This window comes from Triticum urartu, chromosome 5A (assembly GCF_056163025.1).
Source record: "Triticum urartu cultivar PI428250 chromosome 5A, HENAU_Tu73, whole genome shotgun sequence".
In the NCBI taxonomy this organism is placed as follows: domain Eukaryota; kingdom Viridiplantae; phylum Streptophyta; class Magnoliopsida; order Poales; family Poaceae; genus Triticum; species Triticum urartu.
Genome location: NC_141877.1, coordinates 601161425 through 601188533, shown reverse-complemented (window position 1 = coordinate 601188533; position 27109 = coordinate 601161425). Strand labels below are relative to the sequence as shown.

General features: G+C 44.8%; 4 protein-coding genes across 5 annotated transcripts; 3 read left to right on the top strand and 1 right to left on the bottom strand.

Moving 5' to 3' along the window:
- Window positions 1-225: 225 nt before the first annotated feature.
- Window positions 226-7016, top strand: LOC125530962 (tryptophan synthase alpha chain). The gene is made up of 7 exons (XM_087521982.1): window positions 226-700; window positions 792-1113; window positions 1293-1369; window positions 1772-1849; window positions 1961-2038; window positions 6384-6443; window positions 6717-7016. The coding sequence occupies exons 1-7, from the start codon at window positions 434-436 to the stop codon at window positions 6867-6869; spliced, it is 1035 nt and encodes a 344-aa protein (XP_087378108.1). The 5' UTR covers window positions 226-433; the 3' UTR covers window positions 6870-7016.
- A 671-nt stretch (window positions 7017-7687) lies between these two features.
- Window positions 7688-11731, top strand: LOC125530960 (tryptophan synthase alpha chain). Its single transcript, XM_087521983.1, has 8 exons — window positions 7688-7846; window positions 8291-8437; window positions 8533-8707; window positions 8835-8911; window positions 10670-10747; window positions 11085-11162; window positions 11269-11328; window positions 11416-11731. Exons 1-8 carry the CDS (start codon window positions 7787-7789, stop codon window positions 11548-11550), a joined length of 810 nt encoding a protein of 269 aa, XP_087378109.1. The 5' UTR covers window positions 7688-7786; the 3' UTR covers window positions 11551-11731.
- A 200-nt stretch (window positions 11732-11931) lies between these two features.
- Window positions 11932-17266, top strand: LOC125530958 (putative disease resistance RPP13-like protein 1). The gene is made up of 4 exons (XM_048695369.2): window positions 11932-12738; window positions 12841-16340; window positions 16548-16623; window positions 16723-17266. The coding sequence occupies exons 2-3, from the start codon at window positions 12861-12863 to the stop codon at window positions 16593-16595; spliced, it is 3528 nt and encodes a 1175-aa protein (XP_048551326.2). The 5' UTR covers window positions 11932-12738; window positions 12841-12860; the 3' UTR covers window positions 16596-16623; window positions 16723-17266.
- Window positions 17267-17904: 638 nt separating this feature from the next.
- On the bottom strand, window positions 17905-20624 carry LOC125530961 (BTB/POZ and MATH domain-containing protein 3-like). 2 transcript variants are annotated; one of them, XM_087521981.1, is made up of 3 exons: window positions 20403-20624; window positions 19070-20306; window positions 17905-18562 (listed from the first exon to the last, which is right to left on the bottom strand). In XM_087521981.1, the coding sequence occupies exon 2, from the start codon at window positions 20297-20299 to the stop codon at window positions 19091-19093; it is 1209 nt and encodes a 402-aa protein (XP_087378107.1). In that variant the 5' UTR covers window positions 20300-20306; window positions 20403-20624; the 3' UTR covers window positions 17905-18562; window positions 19070-19090. The 2 variants fall into 2 exon arrangements, with proteins under 2 accessions (XP_087378107.1, XP_087378106.1); XM_087521980.1 differs by having other exon boundaries at window positions 17907-18562; window positions 19070-20328; window positions 20403-20541.
- Between the last annotated feature and the right edge of the window lie 6485 nt (window positions 20625-27109).

The window sequence follows — 27109 nt, the reverse complement described above, 5'->3', positions numbered from 1 at the left end:
AACTGCACCTTGCCGCACGTCAGGCGAGTTGAGTCCGAGTATGATGTGCGTGCGTGCATTTATAAAGATGAGTATATGTGCCTATGTACGAGTGTCCGTGTCTGAACTGTGTTAAAAAAGAAAACCACAAGTGCCATGGGGTAAAGATCTGATAGCACCATAAAGACTAGACTTAACCAAACGAAGTATCACCACACCATTATTTACAGTTAAAACGGTTACAACCTAGACAGCCAAACAAACCACTCATTTCGAGCTCCACCCAACCGCTATATAATCACAAGCAGACCAGCTGTTCATTCTCGTCATCGATCCCACTCCCAGCTAGCAGCATCGATCTTACACTACGATCCCATCAAGTCCAAGCGTGCCCAGCTGCTCTTGCATATACATACACCGAAGTGAGTTAACAGCATCGTCCGTTACTACGTACATGGCTTTCGCGCTCAAGGCATCCCTCTCCCCGTCTTCCTCGCCCCCGGCGAGCCTCACAGCGGCCACACCGCCGGTGAAGCCTGTATTCGTCAGAGCCCTCGCCACGGCCTCGGTCGACCCAGCAATGGCTACGCCAGCCGCGCTGGGGAGGCATGCGGTCAGGGCGCGCGCGGCGGCGACCACGCTGGCCCCGGCGCCCCTGCCCGCCGGTAACGGCGGCCTGTCGGTAGCGAAGGCCATGTCCCGGGCCAGAGACAACGGCATGGTACATGCAGCGCGCCAAGTTTTTCTTTTATTTGCGCCACGATGTAACGCATGGACCGACCGACATGCTTAAGTTTTTTGATTGCGCACAGACGGCGTTCATCCCGTACATCACCGCCGGCGACCCCGACCTGGCCACGACGGCGGAGGCGCTGAGGCTCCTCGACACCATTGGTGCCGACGTCATAGAGGTAGGCTTGCCGTTCTCCGACCCCTACGCCGACGGCCCCGTCATCCAGGCGTCCGCTGCGCGGGCGCTCTCGGCCGGCGTGACAACGGACGCCGTGATGGCGATGCTGAAGGAGGTGACGCCGGAGCTATCCTGCCCGGTGGTCATCTTCTCCTACTTCAACCCCATCGAGCGGCGAGGAGCGGGGATCTTCACCGCCGCGGCCAGAGAGGCCGGTGTACGAGGTAAGTAGCCACCAGCTGCGCTCTTCATCTCACTGCTAATTAACTACACATGCATCTCTGTAGCTACTTAATCACACTGATTAATTCTTCACTAATACTATTAATGAAATTAGTTTTTCACGTGAGTAAAACTTATTTATAATGGAGTTACTAATTCACCCTTGTCACATGTGTCACAGGTCTTATAGTACCCGATCTTCCTTCTACCGATTCAAGTGTTCTGAGCATTGAAGCCAAGAAGAACCAGATCGAGCTGGTATGGCCTTCATAGAGCGTTTTATTAACTCAAAATGTAGCCGCAATCAGATACATATGATGATCCCGTATAGCTAAGATGCACACAACAATCACCAACAGTCTCTGACAAAATAAAAGATAAAAACTGACATATTGGCAACAACAAAGTCATATAGGATCAACACTATACTTATATTGAAAGAGATGGTAGACCGATCCGAAGTTTATGCTACTATCAATATTAGGTAAAAATCTCCCTAGCCATCTGCTCCAATCACATATAAACCGTCTTGAACAACTAATAATAGGACTACTTCTTAAGTCATTAATTATTTCTCTCGTTCAAAAAGAAAGAAAGAAAAGAGAATAGTCAAAGTTGTACACTTGTACTCGGGCTAGGCTGATGAAGAGATGGGTGCAGGTGCTGCTTACAACACCATCTACAAAGGCAGAGAGGATGAACGAGATCACATCAGCTTCCGAAGGGTTTGTGTACCTTGTAAGTGCCAATTAGATGCATAATTAAAATTCAAACTGCTTTGTTGCAAGTTTAGCGTTTATATGTAGTGACCATGTGGTAATTAACTAACGCTTTAACCACATTGCACAGGTAAGTATCAACGGATTAACAGGGGCCCGCCCAAGTGTGAATCCGCACGTTAAGGATCTTCTCAGGGAGATTAAGCAGGTTTGTAAATAAAAACTGTAAATTAACTTTTCATATTTGCAAAGAATTGGTAGCTTCCTTTTCCTCTCGTCTAGCTATGCATGTATTACTGGCAGAAGCTCCGAATAATCATGAATGGACATGGTGCCACACGTAGTCGGTATCAGGCCTGCTCGTTCCCATTTGATTTGTGCAGTCCTAAATTACGACTAGCACATATTACTGACATCCATGCACTGTATACAAAGCGTTATAGCATTCCTACTCCCTCGCCAACAGATGGACCACAAGGCAGGCATTCAAACAAACAGCGCATTGAGTGATACGTCAATTAAGTCGGGCCTGTACCACCTAGGAGCCCCCCGTCAGGCCAACTTCAATATTCTGACATGAACATTTATTGTCTCTTAGATAGTGTAAGACTAGCCATAATGGGTAGTAATATAGAATAGCATGTCCATGTTACTACCTCTATAGTGGGGAGTAACATATGTGTGGTAACATGCAACACTTTATTTATTAGGCTATAGACTCATCTTGATATGTGTGATGTTACTCATATTACTAGTAACTAGTTATGTTACCACATGACTCTCTTTCTTCATTTATTGCTTGTCACATCATCTATTTTATCTAGATATGTGTGATGTTACTACCTATGTTACTCCCACTGTGGGTAGTCTAAGGCATCTTCACCGATAACCTGCAAAAAACCTCTCGTAAACGTCCGTGGACAGGGGGGCCAGCCCACGGACACGGATGCGGGAGACAGCCATCCAACGCTAGCCACATACTTCCTCGGTTCCTAAATATAAGTCTTTCTAGAGATTTCAACAAGTGACTACATATGGAGCAAAATAAGTGAATCTACACTCTAAAATATGTCTACATGCATTCGTATGTTGTAGTCCATTTGAAATGTCTAAAAAGACTTATATTTAGGAACGGAGGGAGTACATTTCAAACCGCAGTTTAACAAAGCAGACGAAATTATGCTAACCGCCAGATATTCATCAAAGTTCAAATAGAAAGTAGCACAAATCATTCACACATAGCGTGCAAGTTAAATCTAGTACAACAAGGTGTCGAATTCGACTAGATCCCGGATGTCCAACAAGTTTTTCATGAACGGACCATGTCCTCTCACACATACTTCCCCTTCAGCTTCATTTAACAATGTGTGCACGTAAATGGCCGTCCCTTTGACATGTGGTACACCTGCGGACTACATATAATGTGTAGACCAACATTGAGTGAATGAATCAATCAACAAGTTGAGTAAGAGGAAGTAAAACTTACCATCTCCTCCATATCAACGTGCAATGACAACCTTGCCTCGAGCTAACTAAACAAGTTGCAAAACTTGATGATGCTAACCAATATAGCATACCAGCGATACGACAATGACCTCACGTTGCGTCATTGAATGATGTACATGCTGTAGGGCGCAATGTGCTTTTCTGCGTGAAACTTTTCACACGCACTTGCTCCTAGAAGGGCGGCCCTCTGGTCCTATCTATGAAATTCACAGATACAGCCAGCCACGCATCGCACAACAACTCATTCTTCATGGTCGAGTAGCTCATCATCCTACATACTCTAAAGAATGATATAGCATTTGAAAAAAAGCTCAATGATATTTGCTCGAACACCCACCGGGCGTGGTGTCTGTCATGGAGGTCGTCGACAGTGGGCGGAGTGTACCTGGATACAAACGACTCTAGGGCGGAAACCTGCTGAATCGAGTGGAGTCTGTCTTCTATTAAAAGAGGGAAATATGTCGTTTCAAACAAATAATGATTGAAATTATTTGTTTGAATTAAGTGAAATGGGTGGAATCTGTTTTTTAAAACGAGTGAAGTATATTTTAAACGAGCACATCGTTATTTTTGAAAATCAGGTTATGCTCCACAAAATAACAGAATCGGGGTAAACATGCATCTCTCACGCCCCTCTTGAGCACCCAGATCCTGAACTTGCCCTCAAAAAATGACATTTTTTCTTATTAGAGGATGTCTCCCCGAAGACACAAAAAACGACGGATAAAGTGAAGTACACAGCTGAAACCATCTCTCTTCTCCCTCTGATCATCCACAGGACACGGCTTGAGGAAGATGTGCAGTACACAGCCACGAGCGATGAAGTGTGGCATGCTTCTTTTCTTTACAATTAGGTGGGGGGTGCTTAATGATGTGTTGGGTGTGGCCAACGTCAACAGCAGTTATGCCAACCCGAACTCCAGACTGAAGGGCTGACAGACAAGCCCGTATTCATACAAACATAAAGAGAGTGTGGCCCACTCAGGCGTGGTACAGCGCGTCGTATTCCACTGCGTAGGTGACAACGCGTGAGTATTGCCTCGTATTCCACTGCGTAGGTGACAACGCGTGAGGTATTGCGTCGTATTCCACTGCGTAGGTGACAACGCGTGAGGTATTTCGATGAGACAATAGTCCCTCCGTCCTATAATACAAGAACACTCTTATATTATGGGACCTTGTATTATGGGACGGAGACGTTAGTATAAAAAACACTCTTATATTATGGGACGAAGGGAGTAGTAATCATGATGTACTTGTGGATGCACGTGATTTCGGCATCGCGTGGTCGCGAGTTCTAAAAATCCGCGTTCCAGAAGCATATCCTGAATGTGCTTGATAGATCCCCTTTTTTATGAAAATAAAGATAGTCAATTTGACTGGACTTAAGACTTTATTACTCCCTCCGTTCATTTTTGTAAGTCATTTCAGACAACTCAAAATGGATTGTTTTGTACATTGTTTGAAATGTCTTGAAGGTCTTATAAAAGTGAATAGAGGGAGTATGTTTTTTGAGAAAGAATAAGATATCATTATTCTCTTTAATAAACTTTTGTCTCGTATGGAATACTATATGATTTCACCGTTTGTTTCATCAGAAACAATCTGGGACGGAATGATTCGAACCTCCGAGTAACGGGACCAAAACCCGCTGCCTTACCACGTGGCCACGCCCCATTCCGGGTTTTATGCGACACTAACTAAACACTATTATGTTTATTTGCTATTCATCAATACCATTTCAATTACATAAAAAGAGGGATATTCTCTTTCTAGTATTCTACACATGCGGATAATATAGAATAAAAAAAATGCATTGATCATTACATGGAACTCTATTAAGATATTATATGAAAGTCGAATTTATTCCATTCTCATTGAGCGTGCGAATACAATGAGATATTTTGTGTTTGGGAAAGTCCGAAGAAAAAAGATTTTGAATCTGCCTTTTCCTTCTTTCCCTTAGAAAATAACTCAAGAAATAATTATTTACTCTACAAGAATGAAATGCTTGTTATGCCTAATATACTTCGTTTAACCTGTATCTGTTTTAATTCTGTTCTTTATCCTGCTAGTTTTTTCTTTGCCAAATTACCCGAAGCTTATGATTTTTTCAATCCAATCATGGATATTATGCCCGTTATACCTTTATTATTTTTCCTATTAGCCTCTGTTTGGCAAGCTGCTGTAAGTTTTCAATGAAATCTTTAGTACTCTGTATGCCAAATTGAATGATGGATTCATTCCAAAAAAATTAAAATGGGTAAAAGCCGAGAAGTTTTATATTTTTATATTATGAACCTTCGATTCTAAAATTTAAATTCTTCTGCATTGAATGGGTAGCTACAGCAATAAATTTGGATCAGCCTTTCTACTCCCCTGCACCTAGGTTGAGCAGGTAACAATACCTAACCACCTAACCCTATTTTTGCTATTGATAAGACTCCTTATTATAAATGAATTCTTGCAAAAAAATCAAGAATTCTTTTTTTCATTTTTAGGTATAAAAAACCCATCCTAGTGGATCTGTGTGGTAAGGAAAAACTGGTAATCTATTCCTTAAAAAAATCTTGGAGATTATGTAATGCTTACTCTCAAACTTTTTGTTTATACAGTAGTGATATTCTTTGTTTCACTCTTTATCTTTGGATTCTTATCTAATGACCCAGGACGGAATCCTGGACGCGAGGAGTAAAAATTCAGTTTTTTTTTCTTACAAATTGGATCTGTTTCATACATTTATCTATGAGAAAATCCGGATGTCAGAATTCTTTCCAATTCGAAAGTCCCAAATGATCCAAGGGAGCGGAAAGAGAGGGATTCGAACCCTCGGTACAAAAAAATTGTACAACGGATTAGCAATCCGCCGCTTTAGTCCACTCAGCCATCTCTCCACGTTTCAAAGCAAAAGGTTTCCGTGATATGATATAGGCAAGAAATAAGAAATAACGGTTGCAACCCCCCCCCCCCCCCCCCCCCTCCCCCTTTTTTTTCTTTCAAAATGATTGTTCTTCAGAAAGCTTATGTAGCTATGTTTCTGTATGCAGGTCACTGACAAAGCAGTTGCTGTTGGATTTGGCATATCCACCCCTGACCATGTTAGGCAGGTAATAAACAAGGTTTGCTATATATGAGAAGAACCGTATGTTCTTCTATATCTTAATATGCATGTATATATGATAACGATTACTCCCTCCATTTCATAATTCTTATTATGATTTTAGTTTAAATTTCCATAACTCTTGTTGTGGTTTTAATTCAGTTTTGAACTAAAATTAATTTAAACTAAAACCATAGTAAAATTATGAAACGGAGGGAGCATTATTTTGCGGCAAAAGAGAATTTATATTAGCTAACGAATTGTTACTGGATGCATGCAGGTTGCTCAGTGGGGTGCAGACGGTGTGATAATCGGCAGTGCGATGGTGAAGCAGCTAGGTGAAGCAAATTCTCCGAGAGAAGGATTAAAGAGGCTGGAAGTATATGCCAGGAGTCTCAAGGATGCACTGCATGCCGTGATATGTACAATATAGGACAATGTTACTAAATATCGACGAACCGGGATTGCGATGGCAAGTTAGCTTGGTGTTCCTAGTAATACAAGTGGTGGTAGAAGCAATAAGCTAGAAGTATTTGTTAGTTTTTTCTTGTATGGCATGCAAATGATGGTGGTTGGAGTACCCGGTCCTTTCCTTCTAGCCAATTAATTAAGTTCATTAAGTTAGAAAAAAAAATCTTGTATCCGCTCCTTGATCGCCTTTACAAGAAAAATGTTGCACCTACGTAAAACTTAGGGCCTCTTTACGCAATCTTTCAAACTAATCTCTCCACTCCGCCTGAATTCAACCGAATGCCCCCCTTCCCTTAATTTCCTCCAACCAAAAAATGCTAGCTAAAATGTTTACGTTAATCACATAACAAAACTAGTGTATCCTTGTCGGGAAAACAACTTGTGTATGTGTAGCATTGCTCTCTCTCTCTCTCTCTCATCACAAATGCTTTGTGTATAAACTTTATTTTATTGGCAGCGAAACGAAAAATAAAACCATTGACATGTACTTGTATGTTCTGCATTGGTCTTACAAAGATGCAACGACGATAGTAAATCACGTTCGTGTTCTCAAGTGAAACGCGAGAGAGCTGCATGCCTTTTATTTTGAGCGAGAGCTTTTTTTTAGACAAATTTTGAGCGAGAGCTGCTAACAGGTGTGGACAGTTTCTTTCTTTCTTTCTTTTTGAGGCGGCGACCTTGTGGGCTGCGGGACGGCCTGTAGGGCGGTCGCATGGCCCGGCCTGCTAATGCAAACGAGGCGCCCACTCTCTCTCTGCTTTCGGCTTCGTTACGACGCGGCCCGCCGCGCAGTCCAGTCAAAGAAAAAGTCGACGCCACCTCACTGCAGGGGACGCCGTCGCGCGGAGCCAGCCAGGGCGGTCGCCGCCGGCCGCGACCATGGCCGACGGCAAGCGCAGCGTCGCGGAGACCTTCTCCAGCCTCCGGGAGCGCGGCAAGGTGCTCTCCATGCGCCCCCCCCCCCCCAACCCAACCTCCGACCCGCGCCGCGCGTCCGTACGCGCGTTACATTCCTGATTGTGCCGTCCGTGTGCGTGTATGGGTGGGGGTGGGGTTCTGCGCCGCCGCGTCGGTGTAGCGAACTATGTACCGATGCTTTGGCAGGAAATTTGCTGTGTTGCCCTGCTAATTCAGGTGTACAAGCCTGCGACAGCCTGAATCTATTCCTCTCATAGATGTACCTTCACAATGGTAGCCTTTCTCCATGTTTCTTACCAGAGGCCAATGCAAATTTTTGGGATTGCGTTACATGTACTCGATGAATTTTCCACATGACACGCCTTTGGCGGAAAACAGTACTAGCAGTAGCACACAACAGGATGTCAGCATTGCACATATTCTGTGGGTCATTTTAGGGTGTTCGGCTAACATTGAAATTTTCAGACGGCATTCATCCCATTCATCACCGCCGGTGACCCTGATTTGGCGACCACGTCGAAGGCGCTGAGGATCCTAGACTCCTGCGGCTCAGACGTGATCGAGCTCGGCGTGCCCTACTCGGATCCATTAGCTGATGGTCCAGTCATTCAGGTACATGTTCCGATTTTTCTTCACGCTTATCAGCTTTAGTAGTACTTGTCATTGGGCTACAAGTGTTTTTGGATTCACAGCCATTTCATTTTCAGGCTGCAGCATCACGTGCGCTTAAGAAGGGCACTAAGCTCGGTTCTGTCTTGGCGATGCTCACGGAGGTTATACGAGAGCTCTCTTGTCCAATAGTTCTCTTCACATACTACAACCCGATTCTAAAGAATGGAGTGCGGAACTTCATGGCTAAGATTAAGCAAGCTGGTGTACATGGTATCTTTTCTTACTACTAATATGCTGATTGTGATGTATTTATTTTGCATTTATGCTCTTGTTAGTAGTTGCTGTTGTTGATCTGCTTTTTCTTTCTGAGAAAATTGATTTGCTTGCTATGCTGCAGGTCTTGTCGTACCTGATCTTCCTTTGGAGGAGACAACATTGTTGAGGAGCGAGGCCACTATGCATAACATAGAGCTGGTGAGTCCTTGCTATCATCTTGTCATGTAATGTTCGTGTGAATTTTTTCTTGTATTTGTGTCATTGGCTCCCTACATTGATCATCTTTAGGTCCTAAAATAGATTCTCACTAGAGATTAGACCTATGCATTTTTCAGCAAGTGCTATGGCGATGCTTACATCGAATTATCTAGAACCTGAACAAGGCTGGTCCATGGAATGAGAAGTAAGACCAGGTCAAAAGACCCTCCTGGTAAGGCGATTTTAACTAGGCCACATTTAGAAATTCAGCGCAATCTGGTTTCAGATCCTCTTCTAGTTAGAATATGGGTACCCCTGATTGATGTGGATTTGGCCTGCTGCGGCTCTCGCGACCGTCGCCCCCGCGGGCGACCGGTCGCGCCTCCAGCGCCTCCTCCCCGAGCTCTCCCCCTCCCCTCTCTCATTGCCGCTGTCGCTGGCGGTGGCGGCCATTGGCATTTCCCCTCGCGGGTCGCTCTGACGCGGGGCGGTGCGGCGCTGCGGGGTGCTCCTAGGCGGCGGCGGTGCTCTCCGGCGTGGTGGCGGGGGATCTTCTGGGCGGCGGCGCTGCCGTTGGCGGCGGGGCGGTGCGATCGGGCCCCATCTGGGTCTGGGCAGGCCGACGACGGGGAGGGTCGTCGGTGTGGCTTCCGGGAGGCTGGGGAGCAGCGATGGGCGGGTGGATGCTGGCGACGCTGGTGCCGCCCTGCTGCAGCGTGGCCGGCGGGGCTTTACGGGCCCAAATCGGGCCTGGCCGGGCCAGGGGTGGCATGGTATGCCCTACTGCGTCCGGACGGCGACCGCGACGGTGCCGGAGACTCGGGCCCCCCGCACGACGGCGGTGGAGGTAGTTCCCTCCCGCGTGGCTCCGGTGCTGCTGCTCCTGTCGCCTCGTGCGTCTCTCTCCATCCTCTTGGCCTCGTGGTGGTGATCTCGGTGAGACGGCGTGGGTGGCGTCAAGACCGCGGTGGCGCATGCTGGTGGGCGGCGAGGTGGCTGGTTGGCTCCGGTCTGGTTGGGCGGTGGGGTTTGGAGTGCGGGAGAAATCCCTTGCCGGCTCTCTTCCGGCTCCGATGCGGTGACACCTGCGGTTGCCACCATCCCTTCTTGGAGGGTGTCGGATGTATCCATCCCCCACTTCCTTTCGCGTGCCGGGGGAAACCCTAGGACACGTCCGGGCAGTAGTGTCGTCGACGTCGCATCCCTTGTTGGAGGTGCTGCTTGGTACGTGGCGGGTTGGAGCCTGGGTCTGTGGTGGGTCAATTTCGGAGGGCGCAGCGGCGGTGGGTCATCCACGCTTTGTCGAGCTGCCGTTGTTGGCATTTCTTTCTTCTTCTTTGTTCTTTGTTCTTTTCTTTGGGCTTGTTGTGCTTCTCGCCCGAGCATTCCTATGTATCGGTGTTGGTTGCTTTGGAATACAAAGCGGGGGGAAACCCTTTTTTGGTAATTTGGGGTAAACCAGGCCAAGTGACCAGTTCAGGCCTGGACAGGTTGATCAGGCTGCACTAGGTGGGCCAGTAGGTGCTCAGGTTTACTTGATATCACCTGGATACACTTTTATCTTATACTCTATGTTAAACTGTATGGTCATGAAATATCCATGCATTGAAGTGCTAAACATGACTGACCTGTTACCTACACTACCTAGTTAGAATGGTATCGCAGTAGAATTTTTTTGTGTATATATCATGGACTTATAACTGAAAAGGTTTTCTTGAGTTTATTCGTTTAACGATTTATATTTTCACTTGGCTGCAGGTGCTACTAACAACACCAACCACACCAACAGAGAGGATGAAGGAAATCACAAAAGCTTCAGAAGGATTCGTTTATCTTGTGAGCGTCAAGACACCTACTATTTGCTCAAAGTTTGTCACTAGATAAACAACATTTCTTGCTTTTATCCCTTGCTTAGTAATAGTTCAAGTTGTGTGGAATATTTATTAACTAGTCTATGTGTTTGCATATTAATGACACACCATATAATTTGTCATCTTGGGCTTATAACTTCCCTGGAATTTGAGCAGAAAAGTATTAAAGGAAGGCAACTATAAGTTTGCAAACTGCAAGCAACATGAAGGGTCACTTTATCTGTTATGTTCACCTCATGTTGTACATCAACCCTGATATTTTTTAAACACTCGATTTGGTAACTAGCTCATAAGTTATGCAGGTGAGTGCTGTCGGAGTTACAGGTGCACGCTCAAATGTAAACTTACGTGTTGAGCATCTTCTTCAGGAGATCAAGCAGGTTTGCGAAACTATAACCCTCTTCTCATTGGTAGCATTTGTGTATAGAAATCTGCTCTAAAGAATGCTTATAGTTAATATAACAGCTTTTTTCCTTGAGTTTTCAGGTTACAGACAAACCTGTGGCTGTTGGCTTTGGCATATCAACTCCAGAGCATGTGAAGCAGGTGAATATAGGCTCTCACAACTTCCCTGTCAAGTGTTTGGTCTATCTTTTGTTGCAAGTTTCGATAGCTTTTCTGTTTGTAATGCAGATCGCGGGCTGGGGAGCGGATGGTGTGATTATTGGCAGTGCGATTGTTAGACAGCTGGGTGAAGCCGCTTCTCCTGAAGAAGGGCTGAGAAGAATAGAAGAGTACGCCAAGAGCATCAAGGCTGCTATTCCATGAGATGGCAGTTCCATCATGAACAAGCCAATTAGTAGATCGTAAGCATGTCGTTTATCATCTGGTAGTCTGCTCGATGGACCTGGAATTTGTAGTTTGTCTAGCATATTTGATTCCAGTGCTCAAAACAATTATAACTTTGTGTGTTATAATCACAATATGAATTAACAAGGTAATCTGGAAATGGTACGAAGCTCGATCGTGAAATACTAATTGTTTATCATTTCTCTTTCGAGGAAAAATATTGTGAGATGCAGTGTTCTTATGGGGAAATATGGAAGTTAGAATTTGGAAGGATTTGTCCTGAGAGGAGCAACATGATAAGTCCATGGTGCATTTATATGGCCCGCTTGAATTTTGCCATCTGAATCCATCATTCTTCTCATTTTCTATGCGCTGAAAATGGCACTGCCCTCAGATTCTTCTTCTTGCCCTCTTCAGGAGGGACGCAGGGTCGACCAGGCTAGGCTACAGTCTGGTCCCCACTGTATGGTGTGCTGATAACTTCTTGTTTCAAGCTCGTATTTATTTTGTACTCTTCCTTTTGGAATATGTGTTTTAGTAAACGCGCAGTCAAACATTTTATGCGCCCTTAGATTTTTTTCCAGACAGATGCTTTGGTACAATATAATTCTGGTATGTTTACTGTATCCGAAATGCATATTGGGGCTGTATACTTGTCATGCAGCTGTAGAAATAAAAGGTGAGATTCTTTCTGGCTTGGTTGTCTGGACATGGTCAACATGGAAGAACCAGTCCCTGGTTTATATGTATGATGTCCTTGATTATTATAATATCTAACTGTACCCACTTGTCAGCATTTCATATAAGATTACCCTGGTTTGTGGCACAATTGGAGGATGGATGAGAGTAGCAAGGACAGGAACCATTGACTTTTCAGACCTTTCCCTTTCCTGAACCGAACAGATACATTTATTTTTTCTATGGACCATGACATTGGAAAATATCCAGCTGTTGGTGTAGGTTCTCCAACCAAGGAATGTCTACATGCATCCAAACTTCCAAAAGAATAGTGTGGTCCAGTTTACTCTTGGGCTGTAGTAGTATTGAAAGTTGACTTTTCTTCTCCCGTCTCCCCACACCAACTGAGCACAATCATCTTTCTTCTCCCAATTCTGGCTGAAAGTCAAGGTCACATCCATCTGCTCATCACCATTTATCTTATCTCAGGTTCTTAACTTCTCTTTCTTCACAATTTTTTTCCATTTCTACATAATTTCTTTCCCGTTAACTTCTTTTCTTCTCTGAAATTGAATATCTTGCGATTTGCAGGAATAATACCTCCTCTCAGAATGGGCGCCGAACTAACTGTTACGGGGTGGTTCTTGTCGCCAATCATACGGGAGATGCAGGACACCGCTTTGGCCTACATAATGGGGCAATTCAGTTGGAAGAAAGATCAGGAGAAGGACCTTGAACGCCTTGACATCACCCTGACAGAGATTCTGACCATTGTGGATGTCATCGAGAAGAGGGAGATAAAGGATGGGAACCAGAGGAGGCTGCTAAGCATACTTAAAGACGCCATTTACGGCGCTGTCGATGTGCTGGACGGCTTCCAGTACATGGTCCTCAAGTCCAAGGTTGATAGCAAGTCTGCGTTGAGTCGTGTCACCTCAACCTGTATTTACTTGGGTAAACGTTTGATAGGTGCCGACGAATTCCGGAGGAAGCTAGCAGATATTTTGGAGAAATTAGGCATTGTCAAGACAACAGCAGATACCCTATTGAAGGTAGTTAATTTTGACAATGCTACTGCAAAGTTATTGCCAGTAACACGGCTGCGTGTAACTTCCCCTTTGAAGGAAAATCACCATATATATGGTCGAAGAGATGAGCTTCATAAGCTGAGAGATATGTTGTTTGAGATAAGCGACAGTAATGCACCCGGACCCAGTAATGCACCTGTACCCAGTGGCTCAAGCATTGATGTTATATCCATTATAGGTGTTGGTGGGGTTGGCAAGACTAGCCTTGCACGGTTGGCGTTCGGAGATGAACAAATACGCATGAACTTCGGTCTCAGGATGTGGGTTTCTGTATCTGATACTTATGATGAGATTAGATTAACAAGGGATATTTTGGAGTCTTTAACTGATGCAAATTATCACACTGTTGCTGAATTTCATGAATTGCAGAATGCTCTTCGTCAAAAGATAGCTGGAAAGAAATTTCTCCTCATACTAGACGATGTTTGGTATGACGAGGACAGAACAAAATGGGAGAATGAATTACTATGGAGCAAAGTGTTGTCTTCTTTGAATACTGGACTGGAAGGGTCGAAGATTTTGGTGACAACTCGAGCTGACAAAGCTTGCAGTATCCTGCATGCTAGGACACCCCCTTTACGTTTGGGAGGATTGGACAGAGATGATTACTGGTTGCTATTCAGAAACCATGCTTTTGGTGAGAAATACCCAGGACAATTTCCAGAACTCAAGGAAGTAGGAATACAAATTTGTCGCAGATTGAATGGTTTGCCTCTAGCAGCAAAGATAATCGGTCGCCTATTGAATGCTGACTTGGATGTCAGACACTGGAAGAAAGTTCTGGATAGTGATATATCTGATGATGTTATGAAGGTTCTAAGGTTGAGTTACCAGCACTTACCTGTCCAATTGAAGCTATGCTTTAGCTTCTGCAGCCTTTTCCCGAAGGACTGGCGTTTTGAACCTCAAAGGCTCACTGAAATGTGGATTGCACAGGGTTTTGTGCAGAGGGAGGATTCATATGACACTGATACAAATATTGAGGATGTGGCAAAGGGCTACTTCAATGAACTTGTGCAAAGATCATTCTTTGAGCGGTCATTGTTGGACCTCCCAACAGAGTATGTCATGCATGATTTGATCAATGACTTGGCTCGGAATGTCTCGAAGGACGAGTATGTCAGGGTTGAAAATGATAAACAAAAGGAGATCCCACCAAACATTCGTCATCTATCAATATCAGCAAATTTGTTAGGCAGCATGAAGAAAACAGAGTTGAGAAATTTGCGCACCTTGATTGTTTGGAAGAAAACATGGTCTTGCTTAAAATTGTCCCTTCCAGATGATGTATTCAAGAAGTCCAAGAGCATCCGTGTGCTGGACTTGAGTGGTTGTTGCCTGGATAGGCTGCCGACATCAGTGGAAGTTCTTAAACATCTGCGTTATTTCGCTTTTCGGGTTCCTCAGAGGCCGTGGCAAACATCATTGATTTGGCTTTATCACCTGGAGGTCTTGGTCACAAGAGGGCACTCCTGCCGGGAAAGTGAATGCGCTAACCTTCCTGCAAACATGAAGAGGAACTTGCTCAAATTAAGAAAAGCTTTCCTTCTCAATGTTGGCGGCGCCACGATATCTGGTTTCGGGGGACAAACTCTTCTCCGTGGCCACGGGGAGTTCCATGTCAGGAAGGAGAGTGGCTACAGACTAGGTGAGTTGAAGGAGATGAAAAATATTAGTGGACAGCTAAAAATTAGATCTCTCGAGAATGTTGAACATCAGCAAGAGGCAGCTAATGCCTGCCTAGATCGCAAAGAGCAAATCAAATATTTGGAACTTGAGTGGAGCATCCATGCAAGGGCTTTAACTTCTGATATTGACAATGATGTGCTCAGTGCCCTTCGACCTCACCGTGGTCTTGAACGGCTGAAGATCATTGGATATGGAGGAATGAGGTCACCCAGTTGGTTTGAGACAAATTGGCTGACTGCATTGAGTTCTTTAGCTCTTGAGGACTGCATGGGTTGGGTACAGTTGCCCCCTTTTGGTCAGCTTCCTCTGCTCAAGTATCTTGAGCTAAGAGGCATGCATGCTGTCAGAGAGATAGGTCAAGAATTCTATGGGAATGGTGACGTAAAGGGCTTTCCAATTTTGGAAGACATGATATTTGATGGCATGCTGAACTGGGATGGCTGGTCTGGAATCGAAGATGGTTCTTTGTTTCCATGCCTTGAAAGACTACTCGTATCACGGTGTCCAAAGATTCGAGAAATACCAACCTTTAGTGCAACACCAAGAGTTGAAGTCGAAATATCACCTGATTCCCCGCCAGCTTCTTGTTTAATCGAGTCACTAATTGCAACCGCATCAAGGTTGATCTTTCTAGTTAGCTCCTGCAGCTTCTTGAGTGACCTAACCACTGAGCAACTAAACCATGTTGCTGAGTTGAACCTGCAGAACTGTACAGATCCAATGCCAGCTGGTGGATTTCACAGACTTAGCTCCCTTCAGGTGTTCAGGATCAGCAACTGTTCAACGTTATTGTCATCAGTCAGTACAGAAGCAGTTGACACATATTTACTTTCTCCATCTCTTTGCCATATTGAAATAGCTCAAAGCAATGTTCATTGCAGCTTATTACCAAGGTGTTTGCAAGGCCTAACTTGCCTCTCGACGTTGGTGCTCAATAGCTGCCATTTGATGACATCATTGTCATTTGCTTCTGAATCCCCCCACCTCGTTGCTCTGGAAAGTATAACCATTAAAGATTGCAATGAGCTAGCTTCATTGGATGGATTTAGAAATCTTAGTGCTCTCCGGAAGTTAGTCGTTGCAGATTGTTACAGTTTCTGCTCCTTGCCGGTTGATTTGAATATAGTGGGATCTCTTGAGAAATTAGTCATATGTGGGTGCCCAATGATGAGGTTTCTCCCCGAAGATGGCCTGCCAGCTTCTGTGCAGACTATTTTGTTATCAAAATGCCATCCAGAGCTTGATACCCAGCTTCAGAGGAAGGAAGGTGCTGAATGGAACAAGATTGTTCATATCCCTGAGAAGAAATTAGAGGTATATACTGTTCGCATTCACTTATATTCGATCTTCATCTTATTACAATTTCTGTGTCCTCTTTTATTTGCACACTTCTACTTGTACTTTGGTGGAGCGTGTACCAATAATTGACAAAGTCAAATCACTTTTCTCATTGCTAGTTTCCAACAAAGTTCAGTTAGTACAATGATATGTGCTTTTACTTATATTTTGCCATCTGCTCAGGTAGGGCTGATTGATTTGTTGACTATATTTCCGGCCAATTCTTCCTGAAGATGTTATTATACTCTCTGACTACAAGGTATGTTTTCCTAAACCAGCATGATGCATTTGGGTTTAGTCGAACCAGATATCACTTCTAGTGTTCTGGTACCTGTGTAAAGCTTTTGCTCTGTTCCAGGATTGCAAACTCTTGGATGGATATTGCCTTTGCAGTTTACCAGCCGCAACTCTACAAGGGGAAAGACAATCTTTCTGTATGTTGGATGTGTTCAGATTTTCATCAGCTGCTTTTTTTTCTGCGGAACAATTTTTAGGTCAGGTTTGTATATTTTTATTTTCCGTAAATGTAGACAGGGTGGACTGAAGTTTGGTCTTTGGTGGCTGAAAAACGAAAACCATGTTCTGAGAAGAATTCTAAAGTAGAACTGGCACTCACTTGCAAATAACTGCCTTCCTGTGCAGCGTGCACTGAACAGTGTTACAATCGAACAAGGCAGCAAAACTACCTTCCCGTGCAGCGTGCACAGTTTTTTTTTTTTTTTTTTGCTAGGGAGCTGGATGACTTGTAACCAAAGGGCCTGGAATTGGTAGTTCATCTAGCGTATTTGAATATTTGATTCTAGCACTTGAACCAACCGGCATATGTTCATGTGTTACAAACACAAAAAATAATGATTCAAGGCAATTCGGAAATGGTAGGAAGCTTGGTCTCACAAGGCTGATTGAGTGGAGGTGATAAATCCTGATATTTTGTTTCTAGTTCATTCTTTTCTGGGAGGTGGTAGAGCGTTTTCCAGGTTCTGAAATATGAATGCTTCAGTTCTGTCGAATAAATGGACAGAGTATCTGACCGACCTTTCGGAGGAGTTCGTTTTTCATCTCTTTAGGAATAAAAAGTTTGTGAGACGTCGTGCTCTTTTGCTTTCTGAAACATGGAATGCTAGAATTCGGAAGGGCTTATCCTGAGAAGAGGTACAGGATAAGGCCGTGGTGCATTTATATGGCTGGCTTGAATTTTGCCATCTGAATCCCATCATTTCACCTCCTTCTCTATGGCGCTATAAAATGGCATTGCCCTCAGATTGTTCTTCTTGCTTAAGAGTGTGATCTATGAGTCTGGGTTTACAGTGTGATCCCCTCTCCATTGTACCATATGCCGATAGCTTATTTGTTCCTAGTCTCATATTTATTTCGTAAACTTCTTTTTGAAATATGCACTAGTCTTCTCATATTTATTTTGTAACATTTTTTTTGAAATATGTGACATTTTAGGGGACATGTGGTCAAACTTGTGCGCATCTGTTTTTTCAGGAAAAATCATTTGATGATGCAATAAATAAGTTTACAATGTTTTACTGTGCCCGAGCCGCATGTCGGGTCTGAATGCTTATCATGCAGTTGAGTTGCAGAAATTGAAGGCTGAACTACCTCTCCTTGCACTGAACAATGAGCAGCTTTTGGGTGACATGTAGTTAAATAACAAGCAAAGTAGATAACCACAGCAAAAGTCAATTGCATGTGCAAATACGCATCGTCCATCTTCATCTCTTCCATGTTGAGATGAGATAAACGGAAGAGGGAGAAAAGAATGGTTTTAACACCTGAGTGGGTCAGTACATACATACATACATACATACATACATACATACATACATACATATAGCATTTCAAGTGAAATTAACACACGTGGTGAAAAAAACTTTCACCAACATCTATAATTCTTTTCCAGAACAAGACACAGATAAGAGTACTAGAAGCATTTTCCAGTACATTTTCCAGTTGGTATGTGGCCTTCAGAACTAGCTGGTATTTGGCCTTCAGAACCAACTGGTGTTTGGCCTTGAGGCACAGGGCGCCCTCGGCGTCATTCAGGCCAAGCACCCCCAAGCAATTCTTCCCAACCAGCTGGCGTTTGGCACTACCCTTACACCCCTGCCCCACGACCAGGAGTGATCATATCTCGTCGCAGCATCTCCAGCGGGCATTAGTGCATGCATCTCTCCATTGCTTTGCTTCCCCTGAAAAAAGAAGCAGATTCCGAAATCGGCCATGAAAATGATGCTCATGTAAAGATGTTAATGCAACAGTGGATGTCAGGATTATTAATGACTAATAGAACAAGCATCGGCATATCGTGTAAATCACACATAATACGGAGTCATGGCTAACCCAGACCAGGGATGTCTAGAAATCACAACCTCAAAGGACACTTTCAGGCTACTAGAAAAACAACAAATGCAGGTATGACACAATTAATGCACAGAAATATACGAGGACGAAAAGACTAGCGGGGAACTTGCACGTTGCTGTGATGCAGATCAATGCTGATGCTTACACCTGAATTTATAAATTATCCATTCCATGAAAGGGACAGTTTGTCCATACGTTGGATTCTTCAGATTCAGCATACAGGAAAATTTCTTACAGTGAAGAGACGAAAGCAAGACACGCACACAGACTACCATCGCTCTAGAAAATCCCATGTATGCAGCTACTGTCACTTGAGGTCTAAGGGATATGCGTACCATATATATGCCGAGTGAGCGTTACTTCCGTCTTGAAGCAATAAGCTTGGCAATGAACTCGTTCAGAACAGAGGGATACGTTGTGATTATATGCTCCCAGCCACTTGTTGCCATTACTCTCTTCAAACGTGAGGGAGACTGGACTTGGATAAACTCCAAGCACGCCTCCTTCAATCCGTGGCAGTGGTGCTTCTCAGCTAGAGCAAGGGTGGCTGCCACCGAGTTCACACCTATGCACTCAGATAACCGCTTTTCACATATGAACTTGGGCCGCTGGAGATCATATCGGTCTGCCGCTACCAACAAGTCTTGCAGCCAAATTTCATGCTCTTCTTGTCCTGGTTCCACAGCTTCTGACATTTCATCATCTACAGCTTCATCTGCTTGTTCTTGCTCCTCAAAATCTATCATGTGATTTTCCTCCATGATGTCCTTGTACATCTCAGGGAATGAGTCTGTGTAGACGAAGCTAAGCAAAGCCCTGAACACTTTTGCTTCCATGTCCTTGATCTGTATGATGCTGGACGTGGCAGTGCCCTCCTTCATGGGGCCAAAGAGTTGTGCCCTGAACACTGTGGATCGGGCTGCGAGCACGCAGCGGTGTGCGGCGAACGTCTCACCGCCGACCTCAAATGCCACATCAGCACCCAACTTATCATCAAGGAGATTGCTGAAATGCTGGTGAATGTCAGGCAGGGTGCCACCGGCATCATCCTTAGTTTTGGGGTCCTTGCAAACCATGATGTCGCACCGGATGGTAAAACAATCAGATATCAGATCCGGGGACTGCTCAAGGGCATCTCTTCTCACAAACTTGCTGATGCCCCACATTGGAACGCTGCTGGAGAAGCTGTAAGTTTTAGTTCCACGAATGTACATTGGCATCTGCTTCTCAACCTGGTTGATGAGACTGAAACTGAACTTGACCTCCACGTCCTCCTCGTCGACATCGGAGTCATAGAGAAGGGTTAGATACACAGAAATGTAGTCGGCGCAGCTCGGGTCCAAGCCGTTGGGGTAGTACTCGAGTAACCAATCGTGGCCTCCTACTACAAAATGACCGGAGGTGATGTTCTCGCCGGTGGGGAAGAACTCTTTGGTACGCGAGTAGCCCTTGACAATGAGCAGGTGGTACCCGGCGTCCACACCGGCGCTGGCGTAGATGCCCGACATTTCGCAATGGCACTGGTTGTGTCCGTCGAGGACAGTTACGCCGGCGAACGACGACATGACGAACCTGCAACGAGGTCACCGAAAATCTATCTACTCAGTCAGCATTCACGCTCCTAAATTTCAGAGTTCGGAGTTGGGATCAATGGGCTGAGGGGCTAACCTGGGATTGCCGCCGCTCAACAGTTGCTGTGCCGCCGACGGCGACGCCGACGCCGCTTCTCCCCGGAATGAGAGTTTGCGGTAGCTGAGGGGCAAAACTGGTCAGGTCTGGCGGCCGCAAGCACCGAACGAAGTCGCCGCCGCAAGAAGATGACGCTCCACCCGCTGCGCCGCCGCTCCACTCCCCGGAGACAGAGTTTGCGCCGGCGGCGGCTCGTCTGCGTGCGACCTGGGCCTGCCTACAGCTAGGGTTAACAACAAACAATTCGCAAGTCATTGGGCTTGAAGGCCCTCAGTCCACGAAATGCAAAGGAGGCCCATCGCTCAGGGGATATTATTTTATTAAGTGTAAATCGAGCTGAATTTTCAAGAAAAAAGAGAGAATATAATCCAGTCAAAAAAATGTGCTATATCCCCCTAGAATTTTCATTTATGGAATGCCAAACAGCACTTGACTGATTTTCTTTTATCACCAAAAGAATGTTTTTCTTAATTGAGATTGAAACTTTCTGCATCTGTATTTACATAAACTCAGGGTTGTTCTTCGCGTTCCTTTTTTCGACACGTTAAGAGCCACTCGGGCGCGATGTGGTCTCTGTGCACCTGGTTAGCTGCAGATGCTAAGGGAGCGGCGTTTTGGCTCCGGGAACATTTACTCCTGGAAAAGTGGTCAAATATTTATTAAAAAAATTAAAAATTGTGGATGTTTGTGGTAGTGTAGCAAGAATGCTTGACAATTTTCACGTGAAACGGAGCAGTATTGTTTCGTCGGTGAAAAGAAAATTTAGAGTAACACTGAGAGTTCAAATTTGCCTTTTTACAGGTCAAAATGTTTAACATTTTTGCCCAAAACTTTGCAGTTAGCATTTGGATGTGACTATAAATACATAAAATATTTGTTGGGACCTTTTTCTAATATTTCAAAATTTAATTTTTCACATGCAGGAGCACGTGCTCACCGGAGCCCATTTGAATTTTCGTACATGCTACTTACTACTACAACATTAACAACTCCAATGTAGAGGATGGAGGTCAAGAAGACACTTGTCCCCAGATTCGAACAACATTTATTGCTTTCATCCCTTAGTTAAGGCATCTCCAAGACGGACATGTAAAGCTTTCGCAATTGTTCGGATCATACTGTCCGGACCACGGAAGCCATCCAATACGGTCTGTATTGGTCCGCGGGGCAGTCCGGACGCCATTTCTCTCGCAAAATGAAGACAAAAGTGGGGGAGCTTTGTGGGAGTCCGCACACGCGAAACGTACGAATCCGACACCCCAGGCCGACCAAAAACCCTTCCAGGACCCTGCGACTCCATCCTCCCCATTCTCTCTCCTTCCTTCTTTCTCTCTTGTCGTCGTCGTCGCTCCACCACCCCGGCCACCACGCCACACCCCTGCCAAAAATATGTGTCACCATCACCTCCGGTGATCCAGCAGGGCTCCCCGTAGCTTCTCCTCCGTCTTCGTTCAACCCCTTGTCCTCCAACCGCCCCGCCAGGTACCATCCTCTACCATGCCCGGCAACTGTTCGATGAATCGCCGGAGCTGAAAACAACTGCCCCTTCTTGTTTGTAGCAATGGATTCCTATTTGGAGTACATATACGAGCAGTATGTTGATTCCTCACACGGCTCATCGGACGACGTACTTCGATGAGACGACAATGATGCAGGCGGTCCTTGAAGACGCGAAGCGTCCGCAGGAGCATGTTCTCAATTTCAAGGGCTCGATCAAGGATCACCGAGTGCTCAACTGCAACAGGGCACGCGAGCATTTGACATTGATGGCCGACTACTTTGCCCCTGATGCACTCTTCGCCGACCATTTTCGTCGACGTTTTTGGATGCGCAAGACCGTCTTCGATCGTTTGTACCATGGCGTCCGGCCCTAGATTACTACTTCATCCTGAAGAAGGACACTGTGGGAATGATTGGCTTCTCTGGTTATCAGAAGTGCATGGCCGCACTACGGATGCCTGCCTATGGCACAGTTGTTGATTCGTGGGACGAGCACCTACGGATGTATGAGAGCACATGCGGAGATGCCATGGTTAGCTTTGCAACTACCATGGTCGAGGTCTTCGGACCTCGGTACTTAAGAGAACCAACTGTGGCAGACACCGAGAGGCTCCTGGCAATCTCAGAAGCAAGAGGGTGGCCAGGTTTGCTTGGGTCTCTTGACTGCATGCATTGGAAATGAAAGAACTGCCCGAAGGCTTTACATGGGCAATATTATGATCATGTTAAGAAGCCCACCATCATTCTTGAAGCACTTGCATCACATCATCTTTGGATTTGGCACGCTTTCTTTGGCATGCCTGAGTCTCACAATGACATCAATATGCTGCAATGATCGTCGTTGTTTGCGAGGCTGGCTGAAGAAAAAGCTCCTCTTTGCCACTATACTATCCATGGACATGAGTACAACATGTGATACTATCTGGTTGACGGTATTTATCCTCGATGGGCTACCTTTGCCAGCACCATCTTAAACCCAGTTGGCTAGAAAAAGGCTCACTTTGCCTAAAGACAAGAAGCAGCTAGAAAGGATGTCGAGAGGGCATTTGGAGTTCTTCAGGCCCGTTTTGCAGTTGTCTGTGGACCTGCAAAACAATGAGATCCGGAGACCTTGTGGGAGGTGATGACATGTTGTGTGATCATACACAACATGATCATTGAGGATGAGGGTGACGATGCTGCCGCAACTCTGGAATTCAAGAACATGGGTGATCCTATCCAACTTCCGGACCAGAATCCGGCCACATTTGAGGAGTTTATTCAAATGCATCAACAAATTCGGCATCGACCAACTCACGAGCAGCTCAAGGAGGATCTAATTGAGCATCAGTGGGCGATGAAAGGGGACAACAATGTTGGGATTTAAAATATTTAAACTTTTTTAAATTTTAACTAGTGATGCATGCGGCTATTTGAACTTCTGTGCCCTTTGCATGCGGCTACTTGATCGTGAGGACTGGGGGAAGGGGGGATACGAAAGGCCGGATATATGCGACTACGGCTGAATGTCGACCTCTCGCATCCGTGTCCATGAACTAGTCTTCGTGTCCACGGATGGATGCGGGGGATTTTTTGCATGTTGCCGTTGGAGATGTCCTCAGTGCCCGTTCATGTGTTCGTCGTTCGTCTTTATTCGTGTGTCTTGAGGTTGGATTCTTTTGATCTACAATCTTCATCTGCGGCGGTTGTTGTTCTGGTGCGTTGGTTCCATGAGGCCTTAGCATGACGACTTCCCGACGGTCTACTACAACAACGTTTGCCCGGCTCCGGCGAGGGAGGGGCGATGACAGCGGCGCGCTTTCGGCTCGCTTCAGGTGCTTGTAGTCGTCGTTAGGTGGTCTACGGATCTGAACGTAATTGTTATTATTTCTAATGTTTGTTGTACTACCATGATTGAAGATGAATAGATTAAAATGTTTTTCCGAAAAAAAAACAAGAACAGAGGAGTACGCCAAGAGCATAAATGCCGCTGTTCATGAGATGAGCCGTTCCATGGTGAGTAGTACTCCGTAGTTGTCTTTGCTTTCTCTTTTGTGGAAAAAAAGACTCTGAAATGTCGTGTTCTTGTGCAGATTGAAGCTTGGAATTCAGGGATCTTTAAAAAAAAAAGGAATTCTAGGATTTGCAAGGACTTATCCTGAGAGGAGCTAAGGATAAGCCCGCGGTGCATTTATACGGCTGGCTTGAGTTTCGCCATCTGAGTCCGTTATTCATCAAATTCACTGTATCCGAGCCTCGTATCAGATTGGCGATAGCAGGTTGAGTTTCTTTCTGGGTTTGGCTGTCCGGACGGTCAACACGGAAGAGGTGAAACTTATCTGAATTTGTGGGCGGAGCGGAGCGGTGTCACAACTGAACAAGGCAGCAACTGCCTCGATCTCTGTGCACTGAACAATGGGCAGGTTGTAGATTTGGATGGCCTGTAATAATAGTTGAATAACCGAAGTAGATAGCCACGGCAAAAGTCAATTGCCTGCGCAGCTACGCATCGTCCTCGCCCCCTGCCGTCTTCATCTCCCCGCGTTCAACTGAGAAGACAGAATAAAAGAGGAAGAGAAGGATGGTTTTAACACATGAGTTTGACTATTTTCCACTGGATCACTACAAACTTAAACATAGCATTTCATGTGGAATTAAGACAGGTGGTGAAAACACTTTCACGAGCGTCTATATATAATTCAATTCTGGGACAAGATAGGGGTAAAAGTACCAGAGGCAAAAAGTGAAGGGCAAGAGAGATAATGAACGAAACCACTGTCTTCTTTGGCGGTGAATTTGGTTATGTATACCTAGAGGAAGGTGCACAATCGCTTAAACAATGAGCCACACATTGCTTAATTAATAAGCAAGTACAGTAAATCCTAAGTAACTTAGTTAACAAGCAACTAATCATGCCCTTAACACACAGGTCGATTCGCCAGCGTCTTTATCAGCAGAAAGAAATGATTGGCCTTTGCCTTTTTAGTTTGGATGAGAGCTGGAACAAAGGATATCCAATCAACAGCAAAAGGGGGCGTTCAAGAGCGAATCTGTGCTCACCATCATGCTACTTGTCGCATCACATCCATGGTGCAGTGCAGGGATAGGCATGGATCACGTTGCAATCCACCGTGTCACGTCCCCAAGCCACAGGTTGTCGCAATTCGCGCACAGGAGCATATGCTGAAACTTAAACTAGAGGCGCAGATTTCATCCCTGTTCCTAGACACTAGAAAATGTTCTTCCTTCTATTTTTTTGTGGTGTAGGTGTGACAAGTGAGTCTATGTCAGTGTACCTGTCTGATCTCTTTAAAAAGTTGTGCTACAATCCCCGGTTTATACCCTTTTTTAAAGAGTGGTGCAAGCTTTGTTGTTTTTAATTTCTGATATACAAGAAACAGACATGCATAAATTTACATATATATGGTCTGGAAAGACGGTGCAAGTTGCGATGGCTGTTGGTCGTGAGTACAAACTATTCAGAAAACAATTTGGGAAAAAATTCAGAAAAATATAATAGAGGTGTATTTGTAAAATTTAGACCAGCTCGGAATTGTCATATGGACATTTTTTTGCGCTGTCTAGCTTGTTTTTGGAGAACCAGTCAGCCACTTAGCCAAGTCTAGGGTGCTAGTTCTTGTATTTAGAATCGGTGTTCTTTAATAAACAGTCAAGTTTTTCTTAAAAAAATACTCCCTTCATCTAAAATTTAAACTTTGTACTAAATCAGCGACACTTATTTTAGGAAAGATTGAGTATTAGACAATCAAGGTCAATGGAATGTTCGCAGCAGTGGGTGGCGAGAGAAGCCACACACGACTGTCAATTATATCATGAAGGGCATTTTGCTAGGCAGAACGATTTCTAGATAGTTTCTTCTCACATCATTCTCATAGTTCTCAACAAAGCAAGTAGTCTTATTTGTTGAGGTTTCTAATACTCTCTTAATCATATTGATGTACCGGCGGCCTGATCCTTCGATGAGAGTGGGGAGATAACTATCGATTTGGTGCATTTTGACCTTGACGGTCAAGTTATACCGTACAGGATGATATGCCTTGGAAATCGCCAAGCCAATCTCCAATTAATAATAATATTGTCATAGGCACGATCAATCTGAACAATGAGGTTTGAGTTTCTGCGGACAATCGAAGAACCGATAAGAACTATGATGAATTGCAATCTAAAATCGTGGATGATAAATTAAGCACACGAAAAAGATGAACGAGTTGAAATTCCATTGTGGGTCTAACAAGAAAGTAGGCGTACACATTTCACAGATTCAAATTGTAGCAATAGCTAAACAATAAAATGAAACACACATAAAACCTAAGCTAATGATGTATTATTAGAGGAGCGCGCCGACGTCTCGATGTCCCCTAGCTGATGGAAAACTTGATCAACATCTCATCATGCGGATGCCCACTTCCTTGGTTCCCTTGTTGCTGTAGAAAATGTCCAGCTAGGGGCAACTCTAACGGGGATCACCAATCGGACGACACCAAATGTCTGCAGATATGTCCGGACATGTTCTCGGACAGCAGGTTGGGCGTTGGCTGGCCATCCTATTGTAGTCATCAAATCTGACAATGGATTATAATTGAAAGTGGGCCAGGCGGACCGAGGACAAATCGAGGTGAATGAGACACATGGGCTGTGGAAAGATGTGGCCTGACTAACAGTGGGTCAGACGGACATCTAGACATCATGACTGTCCCAAATCCCATAGTTTGGTGCCTATTTAGGGGTTTTGGACGCCCGGATCGGTCCATTCGTTGAATGGCTTAAAGTGTTCGGGCCGTTCAGTCTGAACATTTACGGGTGATTTGGTGATCCACATTGGAATTGCCCTAAGCATTCACCGTGTGGCTGCAACATACATGAGCCCACGGTCCACCTCTTTGCATTAATAATTGGCATGCATGTCTTCTAAATATTTCATCTATACATAATCCTTTCTAGTACATCCTTCAAATCATCCGTTCCTGAATACAAGAAACTCATGTCAAATCCTATTTACTAAGGAACAAAGTACGTGCCCATTTACTCGCAAAAGAAAGTACTTGCCCATTTAATTGGCACGTACGAGCTCCATCATTGGTACTTGTGAGATCGCGACTTTAGGTGTAGCATGGGGTGCAATTGTGGCAAGATATCCTCACCCCATCCCCTAATCTCATGAATCGAAGTCGTCCTTGACTGTAGCT

What these genes read in the sequence shown, in the direction of transcription:
- LOC125530961 (XM_087521981.1), bottom strand. Translation starts at nt 20,299, where the DNA reads ATGTCGTCGTTCGCCGGCGTAACTGTCCTCGACGGACACAACCAGTGC.
- LOC125530958 (XM_048695369.2), top strand. Translation starts at nt 12,861, where the DNA reads ATGGGCGCCGAACTAACTGTTACGGGGTGGTTCTTGTCGCCAATCATA. An exon ending in TCCCTGAGAAGAAATTAGAG is followed by an intron (nt 16,341 to 16,547) that starts GTATATACTGTT and finishes CCATCTGCTCAG; the next exon opens with GTAGGGCTGATTGATTTGTT.
- LOC125530960 (XM_087521983.1), top strand. Translation starts at nt 7,787, where the DNA reads ATGGCCGACGGCAAGCGCAGCGTCGCGGAGACCTTCTCCAGCCTCCGG. An exon ending in CTGATGGTCCAGTCATTCAG is followed by an intron (nt 8,438 to 8,532) that starts GTACATGTTCCG and finishes TTTCATTTTCAG; the next exon opens with GCTGCAGCATCACGTGCGCT. An exon ending in CTATGCATAACATAGAGCTG is followed by an intron (nt 8,912 to 10,669) that starts GTGAGTCCTTGC and finishes ACTTGGCTGCAG; the next exon opens with GTGCTACTAACAACACCAAC.
- LOC125530962 (XM_087521982.1), top strand. Translation starts at nt 434, where the DNA reads ATGGCTTTCGCGCTCAAGGCATCCCTCTCCCCGTCTTCCTCGCCCCCG. An exon ending in GGGCCAGAGACAACGGCATG is followed by an intron (nt 701 to 791) that starts GTACATGCAGCG and finishes GATTGCGCACAG; the next exon opens with ACGGCGTTCATCCCGTACAT. An exon ending in CAGAGAGGCCGGTGTACGAG is followed by an intron (nt 1,114 to 1,292) that starts GTAAGTAGCCAC and finishes CATGTGTCACAG; the next exon opens with GTCTTATAGTACCCGATCTT.